At 37.0% G+C, this 27,001-nt stretch overlaps 2 protein-coding genes across 5 annotated transcripts in view; one reads left to right on the top strand and one right to left on the bottom strand.

Moving 5' to 3' along the window:
• Positions 1–1,073: 1,073 nt before the first annotated feature.
• Positions 1,074–9,199, bottom strand: dek (DEK proto-oncogene). 4 transcript variants are annotated; one of them, XM_007228873.4, is made up of 11 exons: positions 9,089–9,199; positions 7,136–7,250; positions 6,824–7,035; positions 6,636–6,730; positions 5,871–5,991; positions 4,518–4,823; positions 3,546–3,671; positions 3,354–3,456; positions 2,947–3,095; positions 2,783–2,851; positions 1,074–2,159 (listed from the first exon to the last, which is right to left on the bottom strand). In XM_007228873.4, exons 2-11 carry the CDS (start codon positions 7,221–7,223, stop codon positions 2,148–2,150), a joined length of 1,281 nt encoding a protein of 426 aa, XP_007228935.1. In that variant the 5' UTR covers positions 7,224–7,250; positions 9,089–9,199; the 3' UTR covers positions 1,074–2,147. The 4 variants fall into 4 exon arrangements, with proteins under 4 accessions (XP_007228935.1, XP_007228932.1, XP_049336466.1 ...); XM_007228870.4 differs by having other exon boundaries at positions 3,546–3,674; XM_049480509.1 differs by having other exon boundaries at positions 3,546–3,674; positions 7,136–7,247; positions 9,089–9,170.
• Positions 9,200–16,126: 6,927 nt separating this feature from the next.
• kcnv1 (potassium voltage-gated channel modifier subfamily V member 1) overlaps positions 16,127–27,001 on the top strand; it is a 28,874-nt gene continuing 17,999 nt past the window's right edge. The window contains exon 1 of the mRNA XM_007228869.3: positions 16,127–16,496. The gene's annotated coding sequence lies outside the window, so the exon portion shown is untranslated. The remainder of the gene's footprint in view (positions 16,497–27,001) is intronic.

Consider the following 27,001-nt stretch of genomic DNA (forward strand, 5'->3'; position numbering starts at 1 on the left):
TCCAGGATTTTATGTGGTTTATTACTTTAGGACAGGGGTAACAAAACATTTCTTAATTAAAAGGAATATATGTGGACACAAGTGGACCATATAAAAATATGCAAATAATAGTAAACTAAAAACAAATCTAATAATAATAAATACATAAATTAAATATGTATTATATATTATATATCATATGTAAAAAAAAAACAATATATATATATTTAAATGTATTTATTTATACATACATATATACATTTTTATCGTGTTAATATATCAACAAAATACATTTCTCTGATTAGGTTCTAAATATGTTTTAATCTATTTCATTATTTATTTATTTGACATTCGTTTTGTTTTATTGAGTCATGCTGCTTATAAGGTCCTATTAAACTACTATAATTGTGTCTTTTGATTGTTCTGTAATATAATAATAAACACGCACAAGAAATTCCCTGATGTAAACAGCCAAGTATGTTAATAGTTTGGCATATAAACAAGCTTAAAGGATTGGAAATGGATTTGCTGTGTAGTGTATAGCTTGTAGCATGAGTAGATACAGTAATGCTGCTGCTGTGAAAGTTAGTTTATTTTTTTTTCTCTGTTTTGGGATGCTTTTGAAAGTTAGCAGGCCTTCAGACACGTTTACACTATATTAAATATGACTTTTTATTATATAAACATGGAATTATTTAGTAAACAAAAAAGATTTTCTGGCATTTTCTCAGTCAGTTTTATGAGGTAGTGTCTCCTGGAATGGCTTTTAGTTGAAGGTTGTGCTAAACATGTCAAAAGTTAATTACTTGAATGTCTTGACACTTAATGTGTTTGAGAGCATCAATGTATACAGTAAATAGCCCTATTTCAGTAATGCTCTAATCCATATTATGGTAAGTAAAAAAATACTTTAAGTAATGAAGGTCAGTCAATCGGAAAAAAATCAAGAACTTTGAAAGTATCCTCAAGTGCAATCCCAAAAACCATCAAAAACATTACGATGAAACTGGCTCTCACTTTTTAGAAATAACTTACATTTGTTATTCTTAGTAAAACTATACCCATGTCATTTAAGACCAAAGGAATACATAAGATTAATGTAATAAAACGGTTTTATTTTACTGATTATTTTACACAGTGCATATTCCAACTGAGCTAGGGAGTGTTTTTTTATTACACTCTAGTGTCTTAAATTTGACAGTTTGCTTTAATGTAACAACAGAAAAATGACACTGTACATCTCAAAATTTTTGCTGCAGAAAACAGATTAAACACTGTATGATTTGATCAAATTTGGCCAAATACAAGAAGTTTAAAAAATGTACATGGTGTCTGATTTAAGCAGATTTAAGTAGTCAAAGCAAAATATTAAACCATCCAACCAACATTTGTAATCAGTCAATATGAACTGCCTTAAAAATGAAGCAAAAAAATCTTAAAGCAGAAACTTGGGTCCTTATGTACACCATCACACACACAAGGAAATTAATGGGACCACACTCTTTTAATAATAAAAAGCAATAATAAATAACTGGAAAAATCAATTAGCAAGTATGTATTTAACTTTGGAGCATTATTGTGAAAATCAACCCATGTACAATATAATCAATCTTGCAATGCTCCCGCCACTCCGATTTACTCTGGCCTGTTACAGGTTGTACATATTGTGTCCTGTACCAGATGAATTTAATTTTAATTAGGCATAATTGAAGACATGTCTACTTTCTGAGCTAAGATCGAAATCTCCTGTCTGTTAGCAACTTTAGCCCAGCATCTCCAGTTCCTAACGAAATCAGCATGTCATATTCCAAACATGTTTCGGCAGATCAACTAACTGAGGAAAATGATACATTATGTTCATTCAAAAATGAAAAATCCAAATAAAATTAGGATAATTTATGGGGTAAGAGAGAACATGTAAAACTATTTTATATATATAGATATATACACACAAACATGAATGCATGTGCTATACAAAACTATACATGTATTCTTAAATGTAAAACTATCAAAAAGAATGATGCAAAGCTATTTGAGATTTCTGTATAAAAAAACAACAACAAAAACACACACGCACAAAAAAAAAAAGAGAAAAACTTTATGAAAACTTGTGCCCTTCTACGTTTATACACTGTTCTCCATCAACAAGACTGGCTGCTTTCCATCCTTTAGGATATCAACTGCAGAAAAAGAGAAAAGTCAATTAATAAATGAACAAAGAAACATAAAACTGCATTTCTGAAGAGATTATTGTGGGGTTTTGTCTGTTTGCTGTAATTCATTCTTTTCACTGTTCAGCCTGCCACCCATTTATCCAAGCAAACACTGTAAATATGATTTACTCTGACCTTTTGCAGACTAAACATAAAGACTTTATAAAAAATATATATACACACTTATTTTTATATGAAATAACAGACTTGTAATGATCAAAGAGTGCCCCACTTCACACTGTTGTTTGAAAACGTCATTGTTTGGGGTACATTATTAGGTCTATTTTATATTTACATTTACCATTTTAGGCTGAATTATTTCAGTTGCTGAATATTTGGTGCATCCCTAAATATTACCCATTATGTTTTTTTTTTTATTTACTTTATTTTTATGTATTTGGATATAAAAAAATGTGTCTAACTATTCTTAACAATAAACAGTGTTTCTTTTAAAAAATGTATAAATTCTTTATTATGCTATTCTATATGGGTGTAATAGAACACCACCATTTATGGCACATATATATATATATAATAAATGTACCAATCATTTAAAAATCTAAAAAAAAAAAAAAAAACTAAATACTTACACCCTTCACTGTATCTTTGATTACATCTTTTCTGTCTGTCAGATCGAAATCTGGATACAGGTCATACACCTAGATGCACATATAAAAAAAAACACATATACAACATATAAAAAACAAAAGTAAGTGACATAATGGCATTTATAAATATATTTTTAAAAAATTACTTGTTGGCAAATCTGCTTCATTGTCACTTCTTCCAGGTTTACAGTTTTGAGGAGATCCTTGATTTTGTCTTGCAACTGTTCATTGGTTGGTGGCTTTTTAATCAACTTGATCAGTGGCTGATCATCCTCATCTGAGCTTTCAACTTTTGCTGAAAAAAGGGGAACACAAATACAAGAAACATAAATACAAGCGTTGTGGTTTGCTGTTACTGTGACGAAAAATTCAGTATAATCATTGTGAGATTACTGTGTGCCCTCTACATACACACACTGCAAGTTCTTCTAATTCGGCAGCTATTTTTGGTATAAACGTCAACAAATTCAAAATAACTAACAATTATCATGTAACAATGGCCATCAAAATCTAACTGGCAGCTAGTAGAATAAATCCTGTGTGTTCTACTTGCCTTTGCTCTTGCTGGACTCTTTTCGTTTCCTGTTGCTACTGCTGTCTGCTTTCTTGGTTTTAGGGGCTGGCTTTTTCTTCGGGGTACTTGGCTTCTTTTTAGTCTTGTAAGATTGAAAGATGTCCATTAAAAAATAGGTTTACCAGAACTAAATTTAAATTTTGTTTACCTTTAGAGACACAAAACACCAACCTTTTTTGGAGCCACCTCTTCAGCAGACTCATTGTCCTCGTCCTCGTCTGATGCAGACAGGTCAGAATTGTCTTCTGTAATCTTTGGGGTGGGTTTCTTTTTGTTGCCGGACTTCTTTGATTTTGTCTTCTGATTTGATGTTCGATTTCAAGGGGTGACACACAATAATTAGTATTCAGAATACACTCAACAATGCAAATCACAACAATGCAGAGTAATGTGAACTGATGTGGGAGTGCACAACCAACTGACTGAAGAATCTTATTATTTCGATCATTCCATGTAAAAAGATTCCTGAATAGTTCCTACATTTCACTCTCTCTTAATTAATTAATTTTAAATTAATTACAGACTGGTGACCATGTTTTACACCGTATTTACATGGCAGAATTCAGAGCTTTACGATTTAAGATCAAAATCACCTACAGGTATGTTGAACTACAGTGGCTCATTATAAATACAGCTGTTCTGTGAAGGCCTCATTGGTTTGTTAGAGAACACTAGAGAACAGCCTCATACAGACCAAGGTACTCACCAGACAGAGATTAGGTTGTGGAAATGTTTTAAAGCAAGGTTAGGTTATAAAAACATATCCCAAGCTTTCAGCATCCAAGTTTGTGGTTGTAACTGACAAAAAGTGAAAAGGTTTAAGGGGCCTCAACACTTTTGCAAGGCACACCAATACTTTTGCAAGGCATCAAAACATACCCAAGAAATGGAACAAGCCTAGTTCCATAGTTTTAAGTCATATTGTACTTTGAATTTCATATATAAACAGTAAGATGGAACAGCTATAAGGTTTGATTTTATAAACTAGTCTTGTCAGAAGATAAATCACTTTTTGCTTAAATGATAAACATTATTAGATTCACGCATGTGCACTGGTTCCAATATTTAAAAAAAAAAAGTAAAAAAGTAAAAAAAAAGAAAAAAAAAGAAAGAAAAAAAAATCAATTAAAAAAAGTTTCTCACCTCTTCATCCTCACTGTCTCCTAGACCATCATCAGATTCTACGCTCTCCTCCTCCTCATCTGAGTCGCTTTCATCTCCTTTTTGTTTCCGACTGTCTGATGCTGAAGACTTTTCGGTGTCTTTATTTTTAGTGTCACCTTCATCTTCATCATCATCTTCATCATCATCCTCATCACTACTTGAAGTAACGATTTCTTTAGACTTTCCAGGGTCCATTTGCTGTTTCTTGCTCTTTGATGCAGTTTTATTCTCACGTTTGGTATCTTTTGCTGTTTTCTTCTTTCTCTTCTTTTTTAAGCTTACCGGCTGAGTAATAATAATAAAAAAAGAATAAATTTAACATTCTTTCTTAAAAGAGACACTAGGAGGAATTTTCTGGATTATTCATACTTTTAGAGAAGTAACATTTCAGATTCAAAAATCACTGCACCACTCCAATTAGGTGTAATGGGCAGAACAGAATCCCTCTTATGCCTGACCCAAGGTTAAATGAGCTGAAACCAGACTTTGTAACTTCTGTGTGAAGTGCAAGACTAGCATGCCTCTTTCGAGAACTGTGAACTGGTGATTTACCACATTGTACTTCTAACTGAACTACAAGGACTACAAAGATCGATTGGAAAAGCCGTTTCAGTTCTTTGATTATGAATTATGTATGGCAGAGGCTGTGAAGAGACTGTAGAAACAGATCTCTAAGGAAGCAAGGATGTAGAGAAGAGAGAGTAACCGAGCTAGAAACCAGAAGAGAATAAATATTGGCCTTTTTTTTATAATTGTTCGCCTGAGCTATGAGAGAATAAAGGGAAACACACACACACAGAGCTGGCCAGCTTCTTGTTGGACTTGCAAATAACGTCTTATTTTGTTATATAATAAATTCTAGCTTTTAAATTCATGATGTAGTTCAGGCTTTGATGATTACAGTATATTGCAATTATATACTACAGTTATAGTAAGATATTTGCACATGGTGTGATCCAGGTTTTGTTAGATTGGCAAACAATGCAGGTCTCCAAACTCTGACTGAAATATTAATTTTAGTAGGGGGCTGGTAAAAGCTTTTTTTTACGTTTTAAAAAGATTTTTACTGCTAACTTTTTTTTTGTTTTGTTTCACTATAATTTCATAATTGGCTTGTTTGTGTAGAAGGTTTACAGCACTACTGTGTAAACACGCTGTTTTCTCATAGTAGGAGACTTTGAAGAATTGTCTTGGCTCAGTTGTTTAGTTTTTAACCATAAGAAAACATCCTACATTTGTTTCCTTTTTTCGACTTAATATGTAAAGTGTTCTTAGTACAGGTGTCCTTTGGAAAATTAATGTGAAATAGAGAGTTTGATAGGTGTAACTCACTTTCCCGGAGTTTGTGGGGTTTACAAGAAACTGCATGATCCTATCAGCCAGAACCGCTTGACTTCCGCTCCTCTCAATATCAAGAATTTGACAAATGGACTTGAGCTGTACTTTGGGGATCCTGTAAAAAAAGCCATTCATTAATGATTATTAGACAACGTCTTAATTTAGTTTCCAGCATTCACCAATAAAACACATTAGACCAGTGGTTCTCAAACTTTTAAAGCAATGTACTACTCATGATCAAACCAAAATCTTTTAATGACCACCTACTGGGGCTACTGTGTGGACCTTACCCTCTTTACAATCTGCAAATTATTGTTTCTTATAAATGCAGTATGCATACTGAGACATGTCAGAAAGCTTGAGACAGGGGGAAATAACCGGACTATGAGAGAATGTAGTGAACTATAAAGTCTACATGGCACCTATTGTGAATCGTGGAGTTCCTCAGGGTTTAATTGTAGGGTCTATGAAACTGAAGGAACTAAAGCTTACAAGCTTACATACAGGATCTACCACATTAAACACTAAAAAACCTGTTGTGAAAATTAGATATTTTTAAAATATTTTGTTAATATTTTTGTTCATGCATTACATTTTCTGAGGTCATCTGGTGTACCACCCTAACATGCTTTGCGCACCACTAGTGGTATACGTACCACAGTTTGAGAACCACTGCCATAGACCATCTACTATCACTACTATCCTTCATACTACATATATACTATTTTTGGTTATAAAACATCATGATGGGTTCCCTACTTTGACATCTTTATCCTCTTCTTGTTGTAAGGATCACTCTCAAACTCAAACGGAAAGCCATTAAATAATCGAAGGTGTTTTCGAAGCGATGCTACCTGTAAATTTAAAAACAAAATTTTACAAAAAACATTACTGAAGTGTTAATCTTATGGTTATGAACATCTCACTCAATTTAATAAAATACTCACAGCTCCTGGCCGATCGTATATAATCTTGTGAAGAGGTTTAAGCATTGGTGCTTTGAGTCTTCCAATGGCATGATTGATACGGGGGATGTCTCCTAGTTTGTCTCCTTTGCCTATACTCTCGATTTTCAGCTTCTCTTTTGGTTTAGGCACCTGCATATCAAGTCTTTGGACTGTTTTCTTCTCCCGTTTCCCTTCCATGATTTCCACTTCATCTGCATGTAGGAAAGTAAAAGATAGTTCCAGTAAACGAACAACACATTTTGATTAGTGTTACTGGAAATATATATATTTATATTCTGAAGTATAACTTACAGATGCTCTTGGACTTCGGTTTCTCCGACTCATCTTCTTCTTCTTCTTCTTTTGTGTGATCGTCTTGTATATCCATGTCTTCCTCCATATTCAATCAAGCTCAGATTAGGTACTTCTAAGTGGGGTAAAAGATTAAAAGGGCATCAAATACATATTCTCACAAAAAAAGATTGTTTGCCTTTCACATATATTCAAACTATAATTTGATTAATTTACTGTTTTAATGCAATTTTTTTATTTATTTTATTTATGCCTCAGTGATGTTATGTTTCACATTTTCTTTAACTGAAATACAGGGAGGTTATGTGTGCACTGTGTTTAATATAAAAGCTGCATTTAAGTAAAAAAAAAAAAAGAAAAAAGAGAGAGATTCTTACTACCCATTACATTTAATTACTTTTCTTTAATCGCCCAGCCATCTCCATAGCCATTTCTGACTAGTAAAAAAAAAAAAATAATAAAAAAATCAATCAGTTACAGATACCAATTACTTCTTTTTTTTTTTAGCAGAACTGTAATTCTAACTAGTATAATGTTGTCTTATAGTCTGGTGCATAGATTAAGTGATCAAAATTCTATTGAAATACAAAGTAGCCAAGTTACATTTTGTGCTACTATTGCTAGTTGCCTGTTTTAAATGATGTGTATAATGATGTCTTTAGGTATTTGGTAATCTCCCATCGCTTAAAGTAGTTGAATTTACTAATTAGAATGGATCTCTCCATTCAGAATGATGCTCTGGATAGAGAGCTGTATCAGAATATAATGATATGGAATATAATCAAGAGGTAGAGTGATGATCACAAGCCATCAAACCAAGCTGAACTGCTTGAATTTTTGCACCAGGAGTGGCATAAAGTTGTCCAAAAGCAGGGTGTAAGTCTGGTGGAGGATAACATGCCAAGATGCATGAAAACTTGTTTTTTACACTTTACTTCTGCTGAGTTGCGTGTGAATATTAGTAGCTACTTGAACCTATTTATATAGTAGTTTTGATTTTATGTAAATCTGATTTTAGTACACATTTAACCAACGCTACAACTAGTCTACGTTTAAACTTACTCACAACTGGTGCAACCGACCCCAGGACCTTGCTGGTGTACTGGGCTTTCTGACTGCTGGTGTGTTTTTAGATTAAAACGGCTAACGAAGTTAGGTAACTTACCTAACCTACGTGTAACTTTAGTAGCTAATTAAGCTAGCGTTAGCTAACCCAACTTATGTAAATTGTTAGTTAAATTAGCTAACCTGGCGTTAGCTAGGTTAACTAGCTAGCAAGTCTAATTCACCCCAAAACTGTCCAAACACTGGCTAGCTAAGATATTTAGTTAGCTAGCGTAGCTAGCTACTATGAATACGAATTAAGTTTTAGTAAGTGTTTCTCCGGAGTCTGTAATAATCGAGACCCTTTATACTTATTTTTACTGTATTTCTCTGCCTATTAAACCCCGCAGTCTTGTTAGTTTGAGGGTATCTTCCAGTTAGCGTTAGCCGCCTGCCTCCCGAATTCAAACTAAATTGGCGCGAGTACCAGAAACACACACACAGCCCTGCCTGCTCTGAATACTGAGCTAGTTAGCTAACTCCAACGCAGACTGCCTAAACGGACCCAAAATAGCGTTTAATGTCCTCTAATGTCCGCAGAAGAGCTGTGCGTTAGAGCTTGGAGTTAAACCTAAATATTTACCGCGCGCTGGGGACCCGGGCTCCTGCTGGAGGCTCTTCCGCCGCGGTAACTCCACAGCAGCGCAGGGAGCTAACGCTAGCTAACTCGGCTACGCAGCTAGCGGACCGTCCCGCCCACAGACCGAACCAAAACAATCCCCGCAGAAGCGGAGAACCGACCAAATCCCGCACTGCCCTCACCCTCCGAGACACCCCCACCGCCTCCCTACATACACACACTAAACTACAGCACACAGCGCGTGGATTAAACAGGAGAAACACACTCACAGGATCCAAACTACGCCCGGGCTGCGTGATAACACTCCGATAAACTCCGCAACATGGCGTTTGAAAAGTGTGGGCGTGTAGTCACGTGACCCGGACCACCGTCTCACACACACACAAAAGTCGGGAGAGAGTCAGAGTAAAAAAAACTAATGTAAGAACTTCATATGACCTCATCAAGGCTCAGAGGTGGAAAAAGTACTGAAAAATTTTAATTAAATAAAAGTACCTTTACTTTGCTAAAATTCTACTTAAGTAAAAGTACCCATCTAAAAATAAAATCTAAAAAAATACTCAATTAAAAATGTACTTTGAGTAAACGTTACATAGTTACTTTTAATCATTTGATGTACAAAAATACAATAAATCATATATTAAATTGTTTTTAATGAACTATTATTTCATATAATAATTTGGATTTTTCAGGCAGTATTTGTTCAGACCACCCCATAAAACATTTTCAAGAACAAGTGGCATAGGTTTCTATGATCCAATTTTTTTCTTTACTGTAAAAAAATTATGGTCATATATGTGACTATAAACTGTATTTTTACAGTTTTTACAGGTCATTGTTATATTTTAACTTGCAATTGCTATGCTTTAACTGCTATTTAAATGTTTTTTTTTTTAACATTCAAGCGTATTGTTTAATGATAAAAATATTTACCACCACATGCTTTCACAGGTTTGCTGTGGAAGTTTTGAAAGCTGACAGCTCTGTCCGGCGGGACACATTTTGTATTGCATGAAGAAGTTATTGCCTCGTTATTCCATGCATGAGCATCTGTGTGCCGGTGCATCCGTGCCAATTATTATTATTTTTAATTCAGACAATTGTTTTTTTCCCCCAGCATTTTATTTTTTACTCAGTAACGGGGAGTTTTCCAATGTAGCAAAGTAGATTACTTGTGTCAAAATGTACTTGAGTAAAAGTAAAATGACCTATTTTAAAATCTACTGTAAAAATTACAAATTACTCATAAAATCTACTCAATTACAGTAGATTTTCCACCTCTCTCAGGTCTTCATACCTCACATACCTCTCTTACACTCTAAAAAACAGAGGTACGATATGAGTACTTTTTTGTACTCAAAGGTACACTCTTCATAATTGTACCCTTAAAGGTACAATATTGGTCTTTACAGGGTCAGATTTGTTCCCTCTGAAGTACAAAGTAATTTTTAACAGCAATAAGTACAAATTTGTACCATTTGACTAGACAAAAGGTACATTCAGTGTTCTGCATCACTGTACTAATAAACAATATATATTTTAATTGCACATTTTTTATTTGAAAGCCAGACAATTTTGCATCATCAAGTTTTTGAGCCATATTTAGTTGATGATAATGTTTATAATCTTTATAATCTTTACTGGCACAAAAATGGGTACAAAAAAGGACTTTCATGGAAAGGTACTTTTTTGTACCTCAATATAAGGTACAGCCCCAGCGACAAGCTTTGTACTCTTTTAAGTACAAATCTGTACTTACTTTTCTTAGAGTGTAGACATTTTGTAATTTTGCACTTTTAAAAAAGATCATATTCGTCAAACAAATGACAGAAAGTGTATTCTGTCTTTTTTTTCTTTTAAAAACTTAACAAAAATACAGAGCACCAGAACAGCGAAGAAAATAAAAATGTTTCCTTAAATTTTAGTGGGGTAACTTTAAACTGAGGGAACAACCCAGCTTAAACAACAGGTCTCTAGGGAGTCCTCCGAACCCACACCGGAACGTGCCGGGGCATTTTGGAGGGTCGCCAAAATGTTGCAGGGGATGGTAGGGTACTTAACATTCAGATGACCACCATGGGACATTTATAGAAAGTATTTTAAATGTCTTTTTTCGGTCCAGCCCTGTCTGGACGGAATTAGTTTCTCAGGGGGACGTCTGTGAAAAATATTTCACACTTCTACTCGGTGATAAAACTCCTGCATCTGGACTGCAGTTAAAAAAACAGGAGGACCAGTAAGTTTTTAGGCTTTCTCGGTCACATGACATCGCGTTTAATAGCTCCTCCATTTCCACTTGCTGTTGTGTTTATGTGGATCTCTATGGAAACGGGCACCCAAAGTGTAATTACGGTGCGTGGCAGTGGACAAACAGCTATTTTATTAAATGCAAGGAGACAAAACTGTGAGTCTGGACTGGACTAAAATTATCGGAGGATCACGGAGTTCAGCGAAAAACAGTTGGTAATTTAGCCTGTAATTTTCTCAGAGGACATCAGAGAGAAACAAATACATGGTCTTTCTGGACAGGAATAAAATCACAGAGGACCCACAGTAAAAGAGAAAATTACCCCAGGACCCCCTGAGAAACTAATCTTGTCCGGATAGGGCTATATATGACATCTGGAGGACTTCGTAGGGACGTTTATTGGACGCCTTTTTCGCATCTCTATAATACTAAATTATTAAATAAAAAAACCCAAAGTGATTCATTAAAGGAATGATTTAATCGACGAAATTGATAGTTAAACTGAGAAATTTCAGATTTGAGGAGCAATAAACTGAGCAAACAACATTTTAAATTGAGGGGCACAGTTAATGTAATTAACAGAATGATGCATTATAGTCATGAAACATATTTTTCAAATTAAAGGAATTTGAGAAGTTGATCAATTTAGAGCATGATTTAATAATTTAAGAAATTAATGCTTACTTTCAGTATTTATTATATTTTGTGGTTTAAAATATTTAAAGTAAGAAACACAATTTGTTAAATTGATGTAATGATTTATTAAACCAATGGAGCATTTTAATCATTGTAATTTGATACATAAAAAGTATTAATAGTTATTTTAGTTAAGCTCATTCAAAAATATATTTTTTCTTAGTGAGACAGCTAATAAACTTGACAGGATATCACAAAGCAGCATTTCTCAGAGGATTACTTGAGTCAAGCTCTGTCAGATCTTATATATCTATAAAGAACATCACGTTTAATATGTTTACATGCTATTGATGAACAGCAGGGGTCAGTGTTGTATCACTTTTGATAATCTGCTTTTTCTCCAAATCTTTTTAAATAGACGCCTGGTGCTATTGAATGTGTGTATTAATATGCGGAAATAAAACAGCTCAAGACTCATTTTAGGTAACATGGGTGATTATAAAAAGAACACATTATAAACAGTAAGTATTAATTGACTTATTAAGTATTTAAAAACCTCCTGAGTGTTAAAAAGACCCCTAGTGGAGAATCATGAACCTGAATGAGGAAAAGAGTAGACTATATGATTTAAGGAGGGAGAGAGTGAGTAAGAGAGTTTATATGTAGAAATTGCAGGATCAATTTGGAAAGATGTGCCCAAAATGTTTCTAAATCAAGGTCCAGTCAGCGGAATTGACCTCAGGTGGACTCTAGTGGTCCAGAGAAATGGGAGGCACCCCAGAGCTAAGTGTCTGAATACTTATGTCTATGTAAATTTTAGTTTTTTATTTTCAGTAAATCTGATCAAATCTAGTTTTCTGTCATTGGTGAATTAGTGCAAATTAGTGATTTTTTGCCGTGACGTAACAAAATACTTGACCCCAATCCAAGAAAAAAGAACATAAGTTTGATAATGAATTATATTTTAATGCAATTACACTAGTGTTGTTGTACTCAAGTCCGATCTGGGTCTTGAAACCAAAAATAAGGACTCAATCTTCTTTGGAATCGGTCTGAGTCTTGTCTGGCCGAGTCTGAGTCCTCTGAGGTTAAGTTCATTAGAAACTGAACCTTTTTTCTATGTTACTAAAAATCAACAAGTCATTCAAACACACTAAATCAGTTCTTTCTCTGTGTGGCTAAAATCTGCACACAGATTGGCTAATGGCAAAAAGCAAGCTACTCCAGCTTTTGTTCCAATCAATGTACACCTTTCATTCTGAATACTCCAATGTTAAGTTGAATGTACTTTTTTCACCTGCTTGCTGTAGTTATACTCTTTGGTTAATTGAATCTTTTGACCCCAGGGACCACAATTAATTTATTCCAGACATCTAGAAAGAAAGCACAAGGATAAGTAAGTGCAAACTAGAGAGATAACTAACCTTTGCAATGAGCTAGCTAACACACTAATATTTCTGGGGAGATAACTACCGTTAGCGATGAGCTAGTTAACCTTACCGACAAGTTATCTAAAATACTAATGCTACCGGGGAGATAATTACCATTAGCGACAAGCTAGCTAACCTTAGCACCAAGCTAAATGATACAATATTGTTACTGGTGAAATACCTAAAGCTAATGACAAGCTAACTTACCTTAGCAACGAGCTAGCTAACCTTAGCAATAAGCTAGCTAAAATACTAATGCTACCAGGGAGAGAACTACAATTTGTGACTGTTTTTTTACATTTTAGAACAAAAATAAATAGTATTTGAATCTGAACTTTTATTTTTAAATCTTAATCTGGTCTTGGACGTGGTCTCAGCTTTTCCCGGTCTCGGTCTTGACTCAAACTCGACTACTAAAAAGTCTTGGTCTTGACTCGGACTTTGTCTTGACTACAACACTAAGTTACACTTTTAGCTTGAGCATATATGGACCTTAAGACTTTCAGAACATATATGTACCTTGAATCTTAGAGCCTTTTATATTTTTATTTGTCGATAAACATTTGGACAATGACTTGGGCTCTGCAGGCCACCATACTGGATTTGAAATGAAACAAATAAAATGTAACTGAAGTGTAGATTTTCAGATTAAATTTAGGGGTTGAACAAAACTATCATATGTATCATATGATGTATCCTTTTAAAAGCATTTTTCTACAAAGCCTCCTCATTTCAGGGCGCAAAAGTAATTGGACACATAAACTTTACCATAAATAAAACATTTATTTTTAATACTTTGTTTAGAAACCTTTGCAGGTGATCTCTGCCAGAAGACTGGAACCCACAGACCGCAGCAATCTTAGTTTTATCTGTCCAAAGGAACACTGTTTCAGAACCAGAGGTGGAAAGTAATTAATTACATTTACTCAGTTACTGTAATTGAGTAGATTTTATGAGTAATTTGTAATTTTTTAAGTAGTTTTTAAAATAGGTAATTTTACTTTTACTCAAGTACATTTTGACACAAGTAATTTACTTTGCTACATTGGAAAACTTCCAATTACTGAGTAAAAAAAATGCTGGGGTAAAAAAAATTGTCTGAATTAAAAAAAAAAATTTGCATGGATGCACTGGTGCACGGATGCTTGCACGTGGAATAACGAGGCAATAACGTCCTCACGCAATACAAAATGTGCCCCGCCGGACAGAGCTGTCAGCTTTAAAAACTTCCACATCAAACCTGCGAAAGCATGTGGTGTAAGTACTTTTATCATTAAACAATCTGCTCAAATGTAAAAAAAAAATGTATATAGCAGTTAAAGCATAGCAATGGCAAGTTAAAAAATAATAATGAACTGTAAAACTATAAAATTACAGTTTATAGTCACCTATATGACCATAACCTTTTCATAGTAAAGAAAAAAAATGATCATAGAAACCTATGCTACTTGTTTTATGGGGTGTTCTGAACAAATGCTGCCTGATAATAATAGTTAATTAAAAACAATTTATTTTATGATTTGTTTTTACTTTTTTACATCAAATAATTAAAATTAAAAGTAACTATGTAACTTTTACTCAAAGTACATTTTAAATTGGGTACTTTTTAATTTTACTCAAGTAGGTTTTTAGATGGGTACTTTTACTTTTACTTGAGTAGAATTTTAGCAAAGTAAAGGTACTTTTACTTAATTACAATTTTTCAGTAATTTTTCCACCTCTGTTCAGAACTAGGCTGGATTCTTTATATGTTTTTATTTAAATCTGTTAAATCTGGGCTTTCTATTAATTATTTGAACCTTGTGGTGAACACCTCTATATTTGCTCTCATGGTAGACTGGGGTACTGATACACCTACTTCCTGAAGAGTGTATTTCACTTGGGTGGATGTTGTGAATGGTTTTATTCTTCAGCGTGGAAAGGATTCTGTGATCATCCATCACTGTTGTCTTTTGTAAACATTCAGGCCTTTTTAAGTTCCCGAGCTCACCACTGCGTTCTTTTTACCAAAATGTACCAAACTATTGATTTGGCCACTCCAAAAATTTCTGCTATCTCTCTGATGGAGTTCTTCTTTTTTTCAGCCTGATGATGATCTGTTTCACCTCCACTGAGAGCTCCATTGACCACATGTTGTGGGTTCAAAGTAACAGCTTCCAACATAAAATGCCACACCTACGAACAAATCAACAAACCTTTTATCTGATTAAGTTATGAGGAATTAATAAAGGGATAGACCATACAACCCATAAAATAGCTTTTGAGATAATTTGTCCTATTACTTGAGTGTCTGAAATGAGGAGGCTTAGTAGAAAAATGGTTATAATACCCAAATGCTTCATAGAATATTTTTTGTCCAACTCCTTGGAATAAACCTAAAAGTCTACTTTTCAGTTGTATCTCAGTTGTTTCATTTCAGATCCAGTGTGGTGGTTTGTAGAGCACAAATCATGAAGATTGTCTCACTGTCCAAATATTTATAGACCTAATTATGGGTCCTGGGACTTTGAGCCTATATAGGGCTTAGGACTTCAAGCTTGTATGGACTTAAGGACTTAAGCTATCCAAAAGCAGCGTGTGAGACTGGTGGAGGAGAACATGCCAAGATGCATGAGAACTGTGATTAAAAACCAGGGTTATTCCACAAAATATTGATTTTTAAACTTTTAAAACTTTATGAATATGAACTTGAATCTTTGCATTATTTAAGGTCTGAAAGCTCTGCTTCTTTTTTTGTTATTCCAGCCATTTCTCATTTTCTGCAAATAAATGATCTAAATGACAGTATTTTTACAACAATGTTCATTTTACTCAAACATATACCTATAAATAGTTAAAGGACTTCAGACTTTGAGCCTACAGTGTTTTTTTTTTTTTTTGTATTTTAATCTGAGTGGCTCTTGGAGCTTTGAGCTTCCATTCAGATCTCTTATTTTAAATGATGTTAGAGTGGGGTGTTTCTAAAAATGCATAGTGTGCCCACCAGTTTGTGTAGGAAACAGCCTCGCGCTGAAGGACCCACATCCTTTATGGGATTTGTTTGACCCGCGTGAGTGAGTGTATGTGTGCGCGCGCGGACTTTGTTGCCTAGCAGCGTGGGAGCTCTGTGATTGGCTGGCAGTGCAGAGCGTTCAGAAGGCGCACATGTGTTCCTCAGTTCTCCAGAAGCAGCGAGAGTTCAGCCGCAGCAGCAGCGCGAGCTCCTGCTCCTCTCCTCCAGCATGACCTGGACCTGTTCACTCCACCTCATCACCCCGCCGGCGGGAGGAACGCTCTTCTGCACTGGAACTGGAAAGAAACATCCAGCTGGAGCATGACCCCTGACCTCCACACGCTTCTAACAGACCACCGACGTTTCATGAAGTAGGCTATACTGTGTGTATGTAGTGTGTTAATGTGTGTTGGGTTAATGGTGTGTGTTGTTTTGATGCATGTGTGTCCTGGATTTCATGTCTGGACTAGTGCAGTTTATTTACTGGGTCAATATCCTTCCACTAAATATGTGCCATTTGCTTGTTGTAACTCTTCCTAACCTAAATAGGAAAACTTAAATATAACTTAAATAATATGGATTCATTATGAAAAATATAATAAAACATTTTAAAGCATATATGAGATTTGGAGTCACACAACAATGCAAAAAATACATCTCTGAAGGATTTTAATTTTAGTTTTATAGTTAGAGAGTGGGGAAAGTTAACAAATGCTATTTTTTCAGTGTTCTAAGTAGGGGTGGGCGATATGGCCCTAAAATAATATCACGATATTTCATGGTATTTTTGCGATAACGATACTCTTGACTATATGACAAAACTCAATTTTTTTTTTGTATTTGTAATTTTGAGTGTGAATTTTTCTTTTGCTAAAAACAGCAAAAAAGTAGTACCCTGATGTGATTAATAGCGGTGGGTGATATGCTCCAATAATTCAGTTTAATATCTGAATTATTTTTAATATCGTTCACGATATTCCAAAATGTTGGCGATATTATCGCGTATGATATGATATGGAACACCCCTAGTTCTAAGTCGTTTTTTTATTCATTATTTGAATTACATATCTTACTTGTGAGATTAGGTCAATGTACAAGACACTATGCTTAATAAAAAAAATGTATTTTAAAGTTATTTTGTGTGCACATTTATACATGTAATCTTATGCAGACCGAAATGGCACAGATTCAGCGGAATATGCCATATATGTTGTGCCTTTTGTTTCTGCAGCATATTTCTATCCATTTCATACAAGCACCCATGTAAATGTATTTAAACAGCAAGCTATGATAGCTCATGTTTTCTTTTATCTTAACTTGTCCAAAAAAAATGTGATTTCAACCATTTATTTGCATAGTGTTTGTGTCTCCCTGTCCCCTTTACTCACCATCAGTGTGTAGTTGTGCCCCAAAGCTAACCTTCTCTTTTGTAATCTGTTATTTAATGTTATATACAATTATTGACTGGCCAGCCTTGGTGTTGATGCCAAGTCGCCATTTACTGCATTTTCATACTCAATATTTTACTCACTAAACTGTGAAGGAATCCCCCAGGAACTTAAATAACTAAGTTAATCTAAGTTACAGGAACAGGTGAATAGAACTAAAGTTAAGCTTTAATGAGTATATTAAAATTGAAATGCTAATTTTGAAACTACATGTATTATTTAGTCAAATTCAACATGCAGAGAGTTGTTAACAGTGTAAAAATATCCATTTCTTATGCCCCTATCACTACAATTGTAAGCCTGTTGGAAGCATTGGCTATAGGCACTGTAGTTTGGAATGCTGGGGGTAAATGGAGGTGGACTGTTCAACAAAAGTTCTCGTTATCATGTTCCACTACAACCCAAGTCCATTTCATATTGGATTTCTCCTTTAATAATAATAATAATAATAATAATAATAATAATAATAATAATAATATATCTCATATTGTCTTGATACTTACCTAAAGCTTTATTTAAAGTTTAAGCTGTCCACCCTGTCTTGGTAAAATATCAAAGTATTTAAAATAATTTGAAAAAATCTAAATCAATCTTTGAAACAGAACAAGGTCATCATGAACAATTCAACATGTTTTAATCATGGTTTTAATCAAATACCAGTTTTCTCTAAAATTGTGCACCCTGACAATGTCCACCCTGTAGCTTGACATGTCAGGGTGAACTCAAGCATGACAAAAAATAAAATTGAGTTAAGCTGGGAAAATATTATTTCTGTGAATTCTAAAATCTTATAATTATAATAAATAGTCAGAAATATATATTTTTAGTTTTTGAATTATGCCAAAAGGCACAGTGTTCTGATACTGACCATCAGCTGTGTAATACTGGAGGCACCATTTGCATGTGATGTTTTGTAACCTACTAGTGAACCTCCTAATATGACTAATATCACTGAAGTGTTTCTGTTTTAAACTGATAGGACCATTGAATCAGTGGAGAGGTCCTCTGTTTTTATTGCTTCATTTTATTACTTCACAACTCATCTTTACTAAACGTGGCACTTGTCCTTCATCAAGCCTGGATCAAGTGATTTATAGCCTCACAGTAATTTAGACTCATTGTTTTATGCGTGATAGGTTATAGAACAACTTTGTTTTTGGGGGTATTATTTATTATTACAAGAGCTCTTTTATTTCACATTTGAACACAGGCTATTATTAATAACCCAACTTTGTCCAAATATGAGAATATGCAAAACCACTTAAAACTGAGGTTCCAAAACTAGAAAAGGACCATATTGGAGTGCAAATTGTTGTCAAACCCAACAGCAGTGGACATCCATTATCTGTTGATAACCAGTGTTGTGTTGGTATAAAGCTCCAACATTAGACAGATGTTAAAATTATGTTTCAAAAAGGAAAATCATACAAATGTTGAATATCTGTCAGAAACCAAAATTAGACTGATGTGATGATTCAACATTGGAAAAAAAAATGCAAAATTAGGGCTGTGCAATATTTGAAAAAATATATATACTAGTTCATCTAAAAAAGTTACTTTATTTCAATAATTCAGTTCAAAATGTGAAACGTATATATTATATAGATGTTTAACACACAGAGTGATCTATTTTAAGTGTTTATTTATTTTATTGTTGATCATTATGGCTTACAGCCATGTACGTAATAATCTCCACTCTTCCTCCAGACTCTGATCCCTTAATTTTCAAATGAAATGTGTCATACCTGACTGGGATCAGGCAGAGAGAGAGAGAAAAGGGAGACACTGCTGGGATGGAATACGAAGCAGTTGTGTTTATTAAGAAACACGGGAATAATATAAAACTCAAAAATGGAAAACAAATGAAAACACAATGAACATGCAACAATAACTAACTGGGGAAAACTAGAAACAAACTTAGAAACTGACAAATAAAATGGGACTGGGCAAAGTAAAGAAAAAGCTGAAAAACTGGAGAAACAGAAAACGGCCAAAACAATAAAACCAGGAAGTGGCCAAAACAATAAGACCAGCGCGTAGCGCGGTACAACGGGGAAAACGGGACAACTAGGCTACAAACTAGAACGAAAAACTACTAAGCAGAGCTTAGGGAAAACGGCTAGACTAAAAAACTGAAACTGGGCAAAGAAACAAAATAAGAAAATATAACAGAAAATACTTAGGCAAAGGGGACTCCGGGAAAACGGGAAGACAGGATCGTCTGAGAGAACGCTTTGTAAGACAGCTAACAGGCCGGAACCGCAGGGAAACACAGACCATGATAGTGACCATTACTCGGCGAAGAGTGGAGGAGAGCAGCGTGCTTTTAAGCTGCTCTCCGCAGCTGAAGCCAGTCTGTGATCAGGGCTGAGCAGCCGTGTGTGTGTGTGCTCAAAGAACGGGGACGAGACAGCCCCGGGACGGAGCGCACCCCACGAGGCCGCCCTCTGGGCCTGGGCGCCGGCCGGTCAGGGTGCTTGACGTGGAATTCGTGAAGGAGAGCCGGATCGAGGACTTGCGCAGCCGGTACCCAGGAACGCTCCTCCGGGCCATAACCTTCCCAGTCCAGAAGGTACTGCAGCCCACTCCCCCGCCTCCGGGAGTCCAGCACCTCCTTTACTCGGTAGGCTGGGGCACCCTCAATTTCCAGGGGCTCCGGCGGAGCCTCGCTAGGGGTGGCCTCATCCAGGGGACCTGGGATCACTGGTTTGAACAGGGAGACATGGAAACTGTTGTGAACTCTCGAGTACTGGGGCAGCTTGTAACAAACATCATTTATCTTTTTGAGAATGGTATAAGGACCAGAATACTTAGCTTGAAGCTTTTTTGTCGTCTTGTTCCCGGTCCTCAGATCCTTGGTGGCCAGCCAGACTCGATCTCCGGGCTGGTAGTCTGGGTCCGGACCCCGCCGACGATCGGCTTGAGCTTTGTAGCGTCGCAGGAAGGTCTGGATATGTTGGTGAGAGGACATCCAAACCTCTTCGCTGCGTCGCATCCAGTCGTCAATGGCGGGTACCGGGGTCTCCACTGCAGTCCAGGGGGCCAGCGGAGGCTGGTAGCCCAGATAGACCTGAAATGGGGTCAGACCAGTTGTGGCACACCTGAGGGAGTTCTGGGCCATTTCTGCCCAGACCAGGAACTTGGGCCAGTCCTCTGGATTTTGATGACAGTACACACGAAGGAACTTTCCTAGTTCCTGGTTAGCACGCTCACACTGGCCGTTGCTCTGGGGGTGATACCCTGACGTCAAGCTGACATTCACCCCCAAATGCTGACAAAAGGCACGCCAGACTCTCGATATAAACTGGGGGCCACGGTCGGAGACAATGTCCTCTGTGATACCGAAATTGCGGAATACATGGTCCACCAAGGCTTGGGCAGTCTGGAGGGTGGATGGCAAAGCAGAAAAGGGGATAAAATGCACCCCCCTTGAGAAACGGTCGATGATGGTCAGGACTGTGTTGAAACCCTGTGAGCTGGGCAGATCAGTTACATAATCCAGAGCCAGATGGGACCAAGGGCGTTCTGGGACAGGGAGAGGCATGAGCTTGCCTGTGGGGAGAGTCTTAGGGGTTTTACATTTGGCACAGGTACTACAGGATGCCACAATCTTATTGATGTCTGATCTCATGCCCTCCCACCAGTACTTCGGAGAGAGAAGGTGGAAGGTTCTCCTCCCTCCTGGGTGACCTGATGAGGGTAACGTGTGAGCCCAAGTGACGAGGCAGACCCGAAAGGGAGCAGGGACATAGGTCTGTCCCTGTGGACAGGCCTGGGGTATGGAAACATTTACTAAGGCCTGGGATAATTCGTTGTCTAGATCCCACTGAATGGCCTGGATCTTAACACTAGGGGGCAGGACAGGAATGGCACTAGCCTGGATGGGACGGCCTTTTTGGAAGACTCTGGACAGGGCATCGGCCTTGGTGTTCTTGGAACCTGGTCTATAAGTAATTGAAAAAGCAAAGCGTGAAAAAAAGAGGGACCAACGGGCCTGACGGGGGTTTACTATCTTTGAGTGTCTTAGATACTCCAAATTCTTGTGGTCGGTGATCACTTGGAAAGGAAAGGCAGCACCTTCTAACCAGTGACGCCATTCGCCCAAGGCCAATTTCACAGCAAGGAGCTCACGATCTCCCACGCCATAATTTTGTTCAGCTGCACTCAACTTACGTGAGAAGAAGGCCACTGGGTAGATTCTGTCACTCTCCCCATGGCGTTGGGAGAGAACAGCCCCCACTCCGGTGTCAGATGCATCTACCTCTACGATAAAAGGCTTCTGGGGGTCAGGGTGTCTAAGGATTGGGGCGGAAGTAAAAGCCAACTTAAGGGCCTGGAAGGCTTTATCGGCCTGGGGTGTCCACACTAGCTTCTTAGGGGCACCTTTGAAAAGGGAAGTGATAGGAGCAGCCAGGGTGCTAAAGATTTTGATAAATCGCCTGTAGAAGTTGGCGAATCCCAGGAAGCTTTGAACCTCTTTGACTGAGGTAGGCTTGGGCCAGTCTAGGACTGCCTGAACCTTTTCCTGATCCATGACTACCCCCTCATTACTAATAATATACCCCAGGAAGGAAACTCTGGATAGGTGGAACGCACATTTCTCTAACTTAACATATAGCTCGTTCTCAAGTAGACGGACTAGGACCTGGCGAACATGGCTCACATGGGACTGGAAATCAGGGGAGTAAATCAAAATGTCATCCAAATATGCTATCACAAACTTGCCAAGGAACTCCCTGAGGACATCATTTATAAGGCTTTGAAAAAAGGATGGGGCACTGGCCAGCCCATACGGCATAACCCGGTATTGGTAATGGCCGGAGGTGGTAAGAAATGCTGTCTTCCACTCGTCCCCCTCCCTGACTCATAGAAGGTTGTAGGCACTTCTTAAGTCTAGCTTAGTAAAGACCCGGGCACCTCTAAGCTGTTCCAAAGCGGATGGCACCAGAGGAAGGGGGTAAGGGAAGCGCTTGGTGATTGCGTTCAGGGCCCGATAGTCAATACAGGGACGAAAACCCCCACCCTTTTTCTTGATAAAGAAGAAACCCGAGGCTACTGGGGACCTGGATGGTTCGATGAATCCCTGAGCGAGAGCTTCAGTGATAGGATTCAGAGGATAGGATTGTCAACCAGGTCTATTGAGCAGTCATAGGGACGGTGAGGAGGAAGCTTGGTGGCCTGGACCTGACTAAAAACTTCCTGGAGGTCGTGATACTCTGGAGGAATGTCAATTAGGTTTAGGGGCTCAGGACTCTCTATACGTGTAGAGTGGGCTTGAACCGGAACTCGTTCCAGGCAGTGGCGCTGACAGTAAGGGGACCAGGCTATTATCTCCTTCTCAGGCCAAGAGATGTGGGGATTATGGTTCATAAGCCAGGGGAGACCCAATATAATGGCATGGTCTGTCTGAGGCAGGACTAGAAGTCTAATTTCTTCACTGTGAAGGCTGGAGACAGCAAGACGTGTGGGTTGGGTGACGTGCGTGATAGGAGCCTGACCCAGCGGCTGACCATCCAGAGCAGTGACACGGAGGGAGGGATTGACAGGTTCAGTGGGGATTTGGAGCCGCTCCACGACCTCCGCGCTGATGAAGTTGCCTTCGGCACCACAGTCTATCAGGGCTAAAACAGAGAAAGACTCATTTACACAGCGTATTAGCACTGGCAACAGGAATGATTTTGAGACCAACCCCCTGGCTGAGGTACTCACTACATTAGCGCCTGGAGTAAACTCCCGGCGCTGTCCAAGGGGTTGGGCGTGGGCTCCTGACGGACGTAGTCCGCAATCACGGTGTGTGTGTGCTCTGAAGGAGCGGATGTCCTTATATGGGCATAGTGCTCTCTCAGAGAGTGCCGGAGGGGGGGCGCAGTTACTCAGGCATGACAAAATGTAAACTTTACTGATGATCAGTGATGGTTTGCAGAGACATGTCATCTGCTGGTGTTGGTCCACTGTGTTTTATCATTTCTAAAGTCAGTGCAGTGTTTTCCCACCAAATCTTACAGCACTTCATGCTTCCCTCTGCTGACAACTTTTATGGAGATGTGGATTTCATTTTCCAGCAGGACTTGGCACACTGCCCACACTGCCAAAAGTACCAATTGGTCTTATATAATGTTCTAATTTCCTAAGGTACTGACTTTTGGGTTTTCATTAACTGTAAGCCATAATCATCAACAATAAAATAAATAAAAATAAGTTTTACATTTTTATCTGAATTACGCACTAGTATATTTTATATATATTTTCACCTGCTTTCTCAAGACATCAGTGATACATTAATACCATGTTGTGATATCACTAATGCCCTCTGTCTATTAAATGTTGAAGTAAATTAAACAGTTTTGGGCAGATAAATTCTGCCTCTGACAGGTCATGAATAATGAGAAGAGTGCAGATTTTTAAAACTGATTTTCAGGCAGTTTGAATGAGTGAAATCTGTTCAGAATGATGTTAATTAACAATGCAACACTAAAAAAGAACTATTATTTAAGAAAAATGTTTATTAAGAATAGATCTCCGAAAGATTAAAACACGAACAATGTAAACAATGATCCACAGGACTAAACGTCAGTAAATTAGGCTACAAAAATGATGTCTGAATGACTTTTCTCTAATCTAATATAATTAAACATGGTTTAAGAATAGAAAAGAAATATTGAACAAACTAATTTTTTATATTGAGCTTATAGTCTATGTGCAAAAACACACAAAAACAGTTATAAAGCTATGCACTGCACAGTGCTGCAAGTCAAATGCATAATACGGACAAGGGGTGTGTGCAGTGCACATTTGTGCAACTTTTTTTAAAAAAACAGTTCGATTTGTTCGAACTTTGCTATATTGTGATTATCACTCCATAGACTTACATAAAATAAAAAATAACATTAAAAACTAGACACCTAGATCACAGATACATTTTTTTTAGCCTGAACCGGATCGGGTTTGGGCAGAGATTCTAAGCTCTAATTGGTTTTACATAATGTTGACATCACGTCTTCTTTAGTTTAATGGCTGGTTGCAAATCAAAAATCTAATTATTTCCTGACTTTTTGAGTTTTCCTATTATCTGACAACACACGTTCATGTAAATAGATTGATCAGATTACTGACAAACTCTGATGTTATGTAAACACGTTATGCTGTGCATGTAAACGCACTCTGCACTGTATTGACACTGAATTTTGGTCACTCAATGTCACAGCCTACATTCAACCAGATAACAATGTATGTTGATGTTGGTGGCCAGCTGGGTAAATACCAGATCATATATGAGATCATATCCCTGTTTTCTCCTCACTGCTCTGGTGCTCATCTTTATTCGCAGTTTCACACGTCTCTCCGCTTGCATAGCTTTGGCTTTCGGACCTCTTTAAGGCTACTTCATGAGATCTGATTAAAAATGCAGGCCTCAGAATTACCATCATGACAACATTATAGAGGAACTTACCAAAGAGAATTAATGATTACAAGAATAGTACCATTAGACCAATTAATTAGACAGTCCAGCTAAAATATTTAAATCTCAATGAGCCGCTTTGAAGATGTAGGACAGTGCCAAAGGCTTCGTCTCTTACCCTCCGCATCTGATGTGTGATCAGTCAGTGCTGGTGGAGGAGGGAACTTTTAGGGAATTTACACATTCATTGAAGAGAACCTCACTAAGGAGCAGTGTAGTAAAAAATAAGGGAAGCTTTCCAAACACGCATACTACGCTGTGAAAAAAAAAGTAATGAGCAAATTTAATTAGGTTCATATTAGGTATTTATTTGAGTTAAATTAAGTTGGTGTCCAGAAAAAAACATATTGTATGCTGGGCATAGTAGGGTTGTTATTGCATTATGTAATATCTTTAAAGGTTAGAGGTGTCTAGACTATCGGCAAGCTCCAGCCAATCAGAAGCATGCCATCAAGCGTCTAAAGAATGAACAATGCATATAACTAAATTAGGTCTGCTGCTGGTTATTTACAATAAAAACCTGCAGCAACACCAATAAGATAAGGTTGCAGATAAAGTCGTACAGCCTTGATTTAGGGTAAACAATACAATCAGAAAAACAGTCAGAAAAATCTATACCGGATTTTGTTGCACTTTAAGGTGCACCGAATTACAAGGTGCACTATCAATGAATATCTATTTTCTGGTCTATTTTATACATAAGGTGCACTGGATTATAAGGCACATTTCATGCAACACTAGTAAGGAATAAGGGTGTCACCATACCATGTTTTCCTTCTAATTCAGCAGGTCTTGCCACTGGGTGACCTGTAAAGCTAAGCTAAGTTAAGTAAAAAAAAAAAACAGAAATTCTTAAAAAAAAAAAGTCAAACAAGTCAAATAAGCGCTGGATGTTAAACTACACAGATTTCTCTCCTGAAAACTGTTTATTTGGCTGAGTAAGCTTAGATTTACAGATTTCCACTAAAGCTGGAGCATTAGCCTGGCAGTGCTACACTTGTGTGAGCAATATAATGTCCCATAAATAAATGTGTTAAGCAAGATTATTTTAGTTTTGAGATTATTTAAAATATATATAGTTTAACATATTATGTATATGTATAAAATAATTATACAAAAACACAGTAAATAGTTTTAAGTACATATTAGGAATCTAAATTAAAATACAAAAATTGAAATGATCATAAACCTCTACATTCTGGCCATTCACATTAATATGCTCTTCTTGCTAAGAAAAAGAAAATGAGTGATACAAAGATCAGTTTTAGTCCATATATTGTACAATAAATTGCTAATGTAAATATTGTGACATAGTTTTAATGACAAAAATATGTATAAAAACAGTGCTTTTAAACAAAGCTGACATTCCAAGCCCATTCATTCACATTAATTGACCATCCTTGATGAGTAAAATTGTTGCGGTCATGCCAATATATTGTACGATAATTCAGTAATGTAATTACTGTGGCAGGCCTATCTGGCATAAACTTTTTTTTTCTATTTGTCCTATGAGTAAACATAAATGGTAAAGAAGACCTCAAAATGCATGCACCAACTTGGTAACACCCACAGCTGCAGAAGTTGTAAGGTGTTATCTTGTGAGTGAAGCTGAGAACTGGCAAGCGTGTTAATGACAAGGCGACTTATAGTGAGGTCTGTCTGATATAGTGAGTGGTAATGATCGTGACCTGCAGTGTCTGGCTATAAATGGACAGAATTGTCTGATCTAACAGACAAACAAGTCTGTCAAAAATCACAAAAATCCACTATTAATGCAGGAGGCCCCACACAAGTATCCTGCAGGTCAGTGCAGCGTTCTTTAGTTTTCATTGGACATGGACAAGGACTAGTTCCTATCCCATCACTTTAGGAATGTCAGTGTATTTGCACCTCATTTTGCACCCTCGTCTTTGTGCTTTTGTCTGCTGTTATTATTTAATCATCTGTGCTCAATAAAGCATCACAAAAA

Source organism: Astyanax mexicanus, chromosome 6 (assembly GCF_023375975.1).
Source record: "Astyanax mexicanus isolate ESR-SI-001 chromosome 6, AstMex3_surface, whole genome shotgun sequence".
NCBI classification, from domain to species: Eukaryota; Metazoa; Chordata; class Actinopteri; order Characiformes; family Acestrorhamphidae; genus Astyanax; species Astyanax mexicanus.

What these genes read in the sequence shown, in the direction of transcription:
- dek (XM_007228870.4), bottom strand. Translation starts at nt 7,223, where the DNA reads ATGGAGGAAGACATGGATATACAAGACGATCACACAAAAGAAGAAGAA. An exon ending in ACCGAAGTCCAAGAGCATCT is followed by an intron (nt 7,036 to 7,135) that starts GTAAGTTATACT and finishes TCCTACATGCAG; the next exon opens with ATGAAGTGGAAATCATGGAA. An exon ending in AAGAGGTGGCTCCAAAAAAG is followed by an intron (nt 3,457 to 3,545) that starts GTTGGTGTTTTG and finishes CAATCTTACAAG; the next exon opens with ACTAAAAAGAAGCCAAGTAC.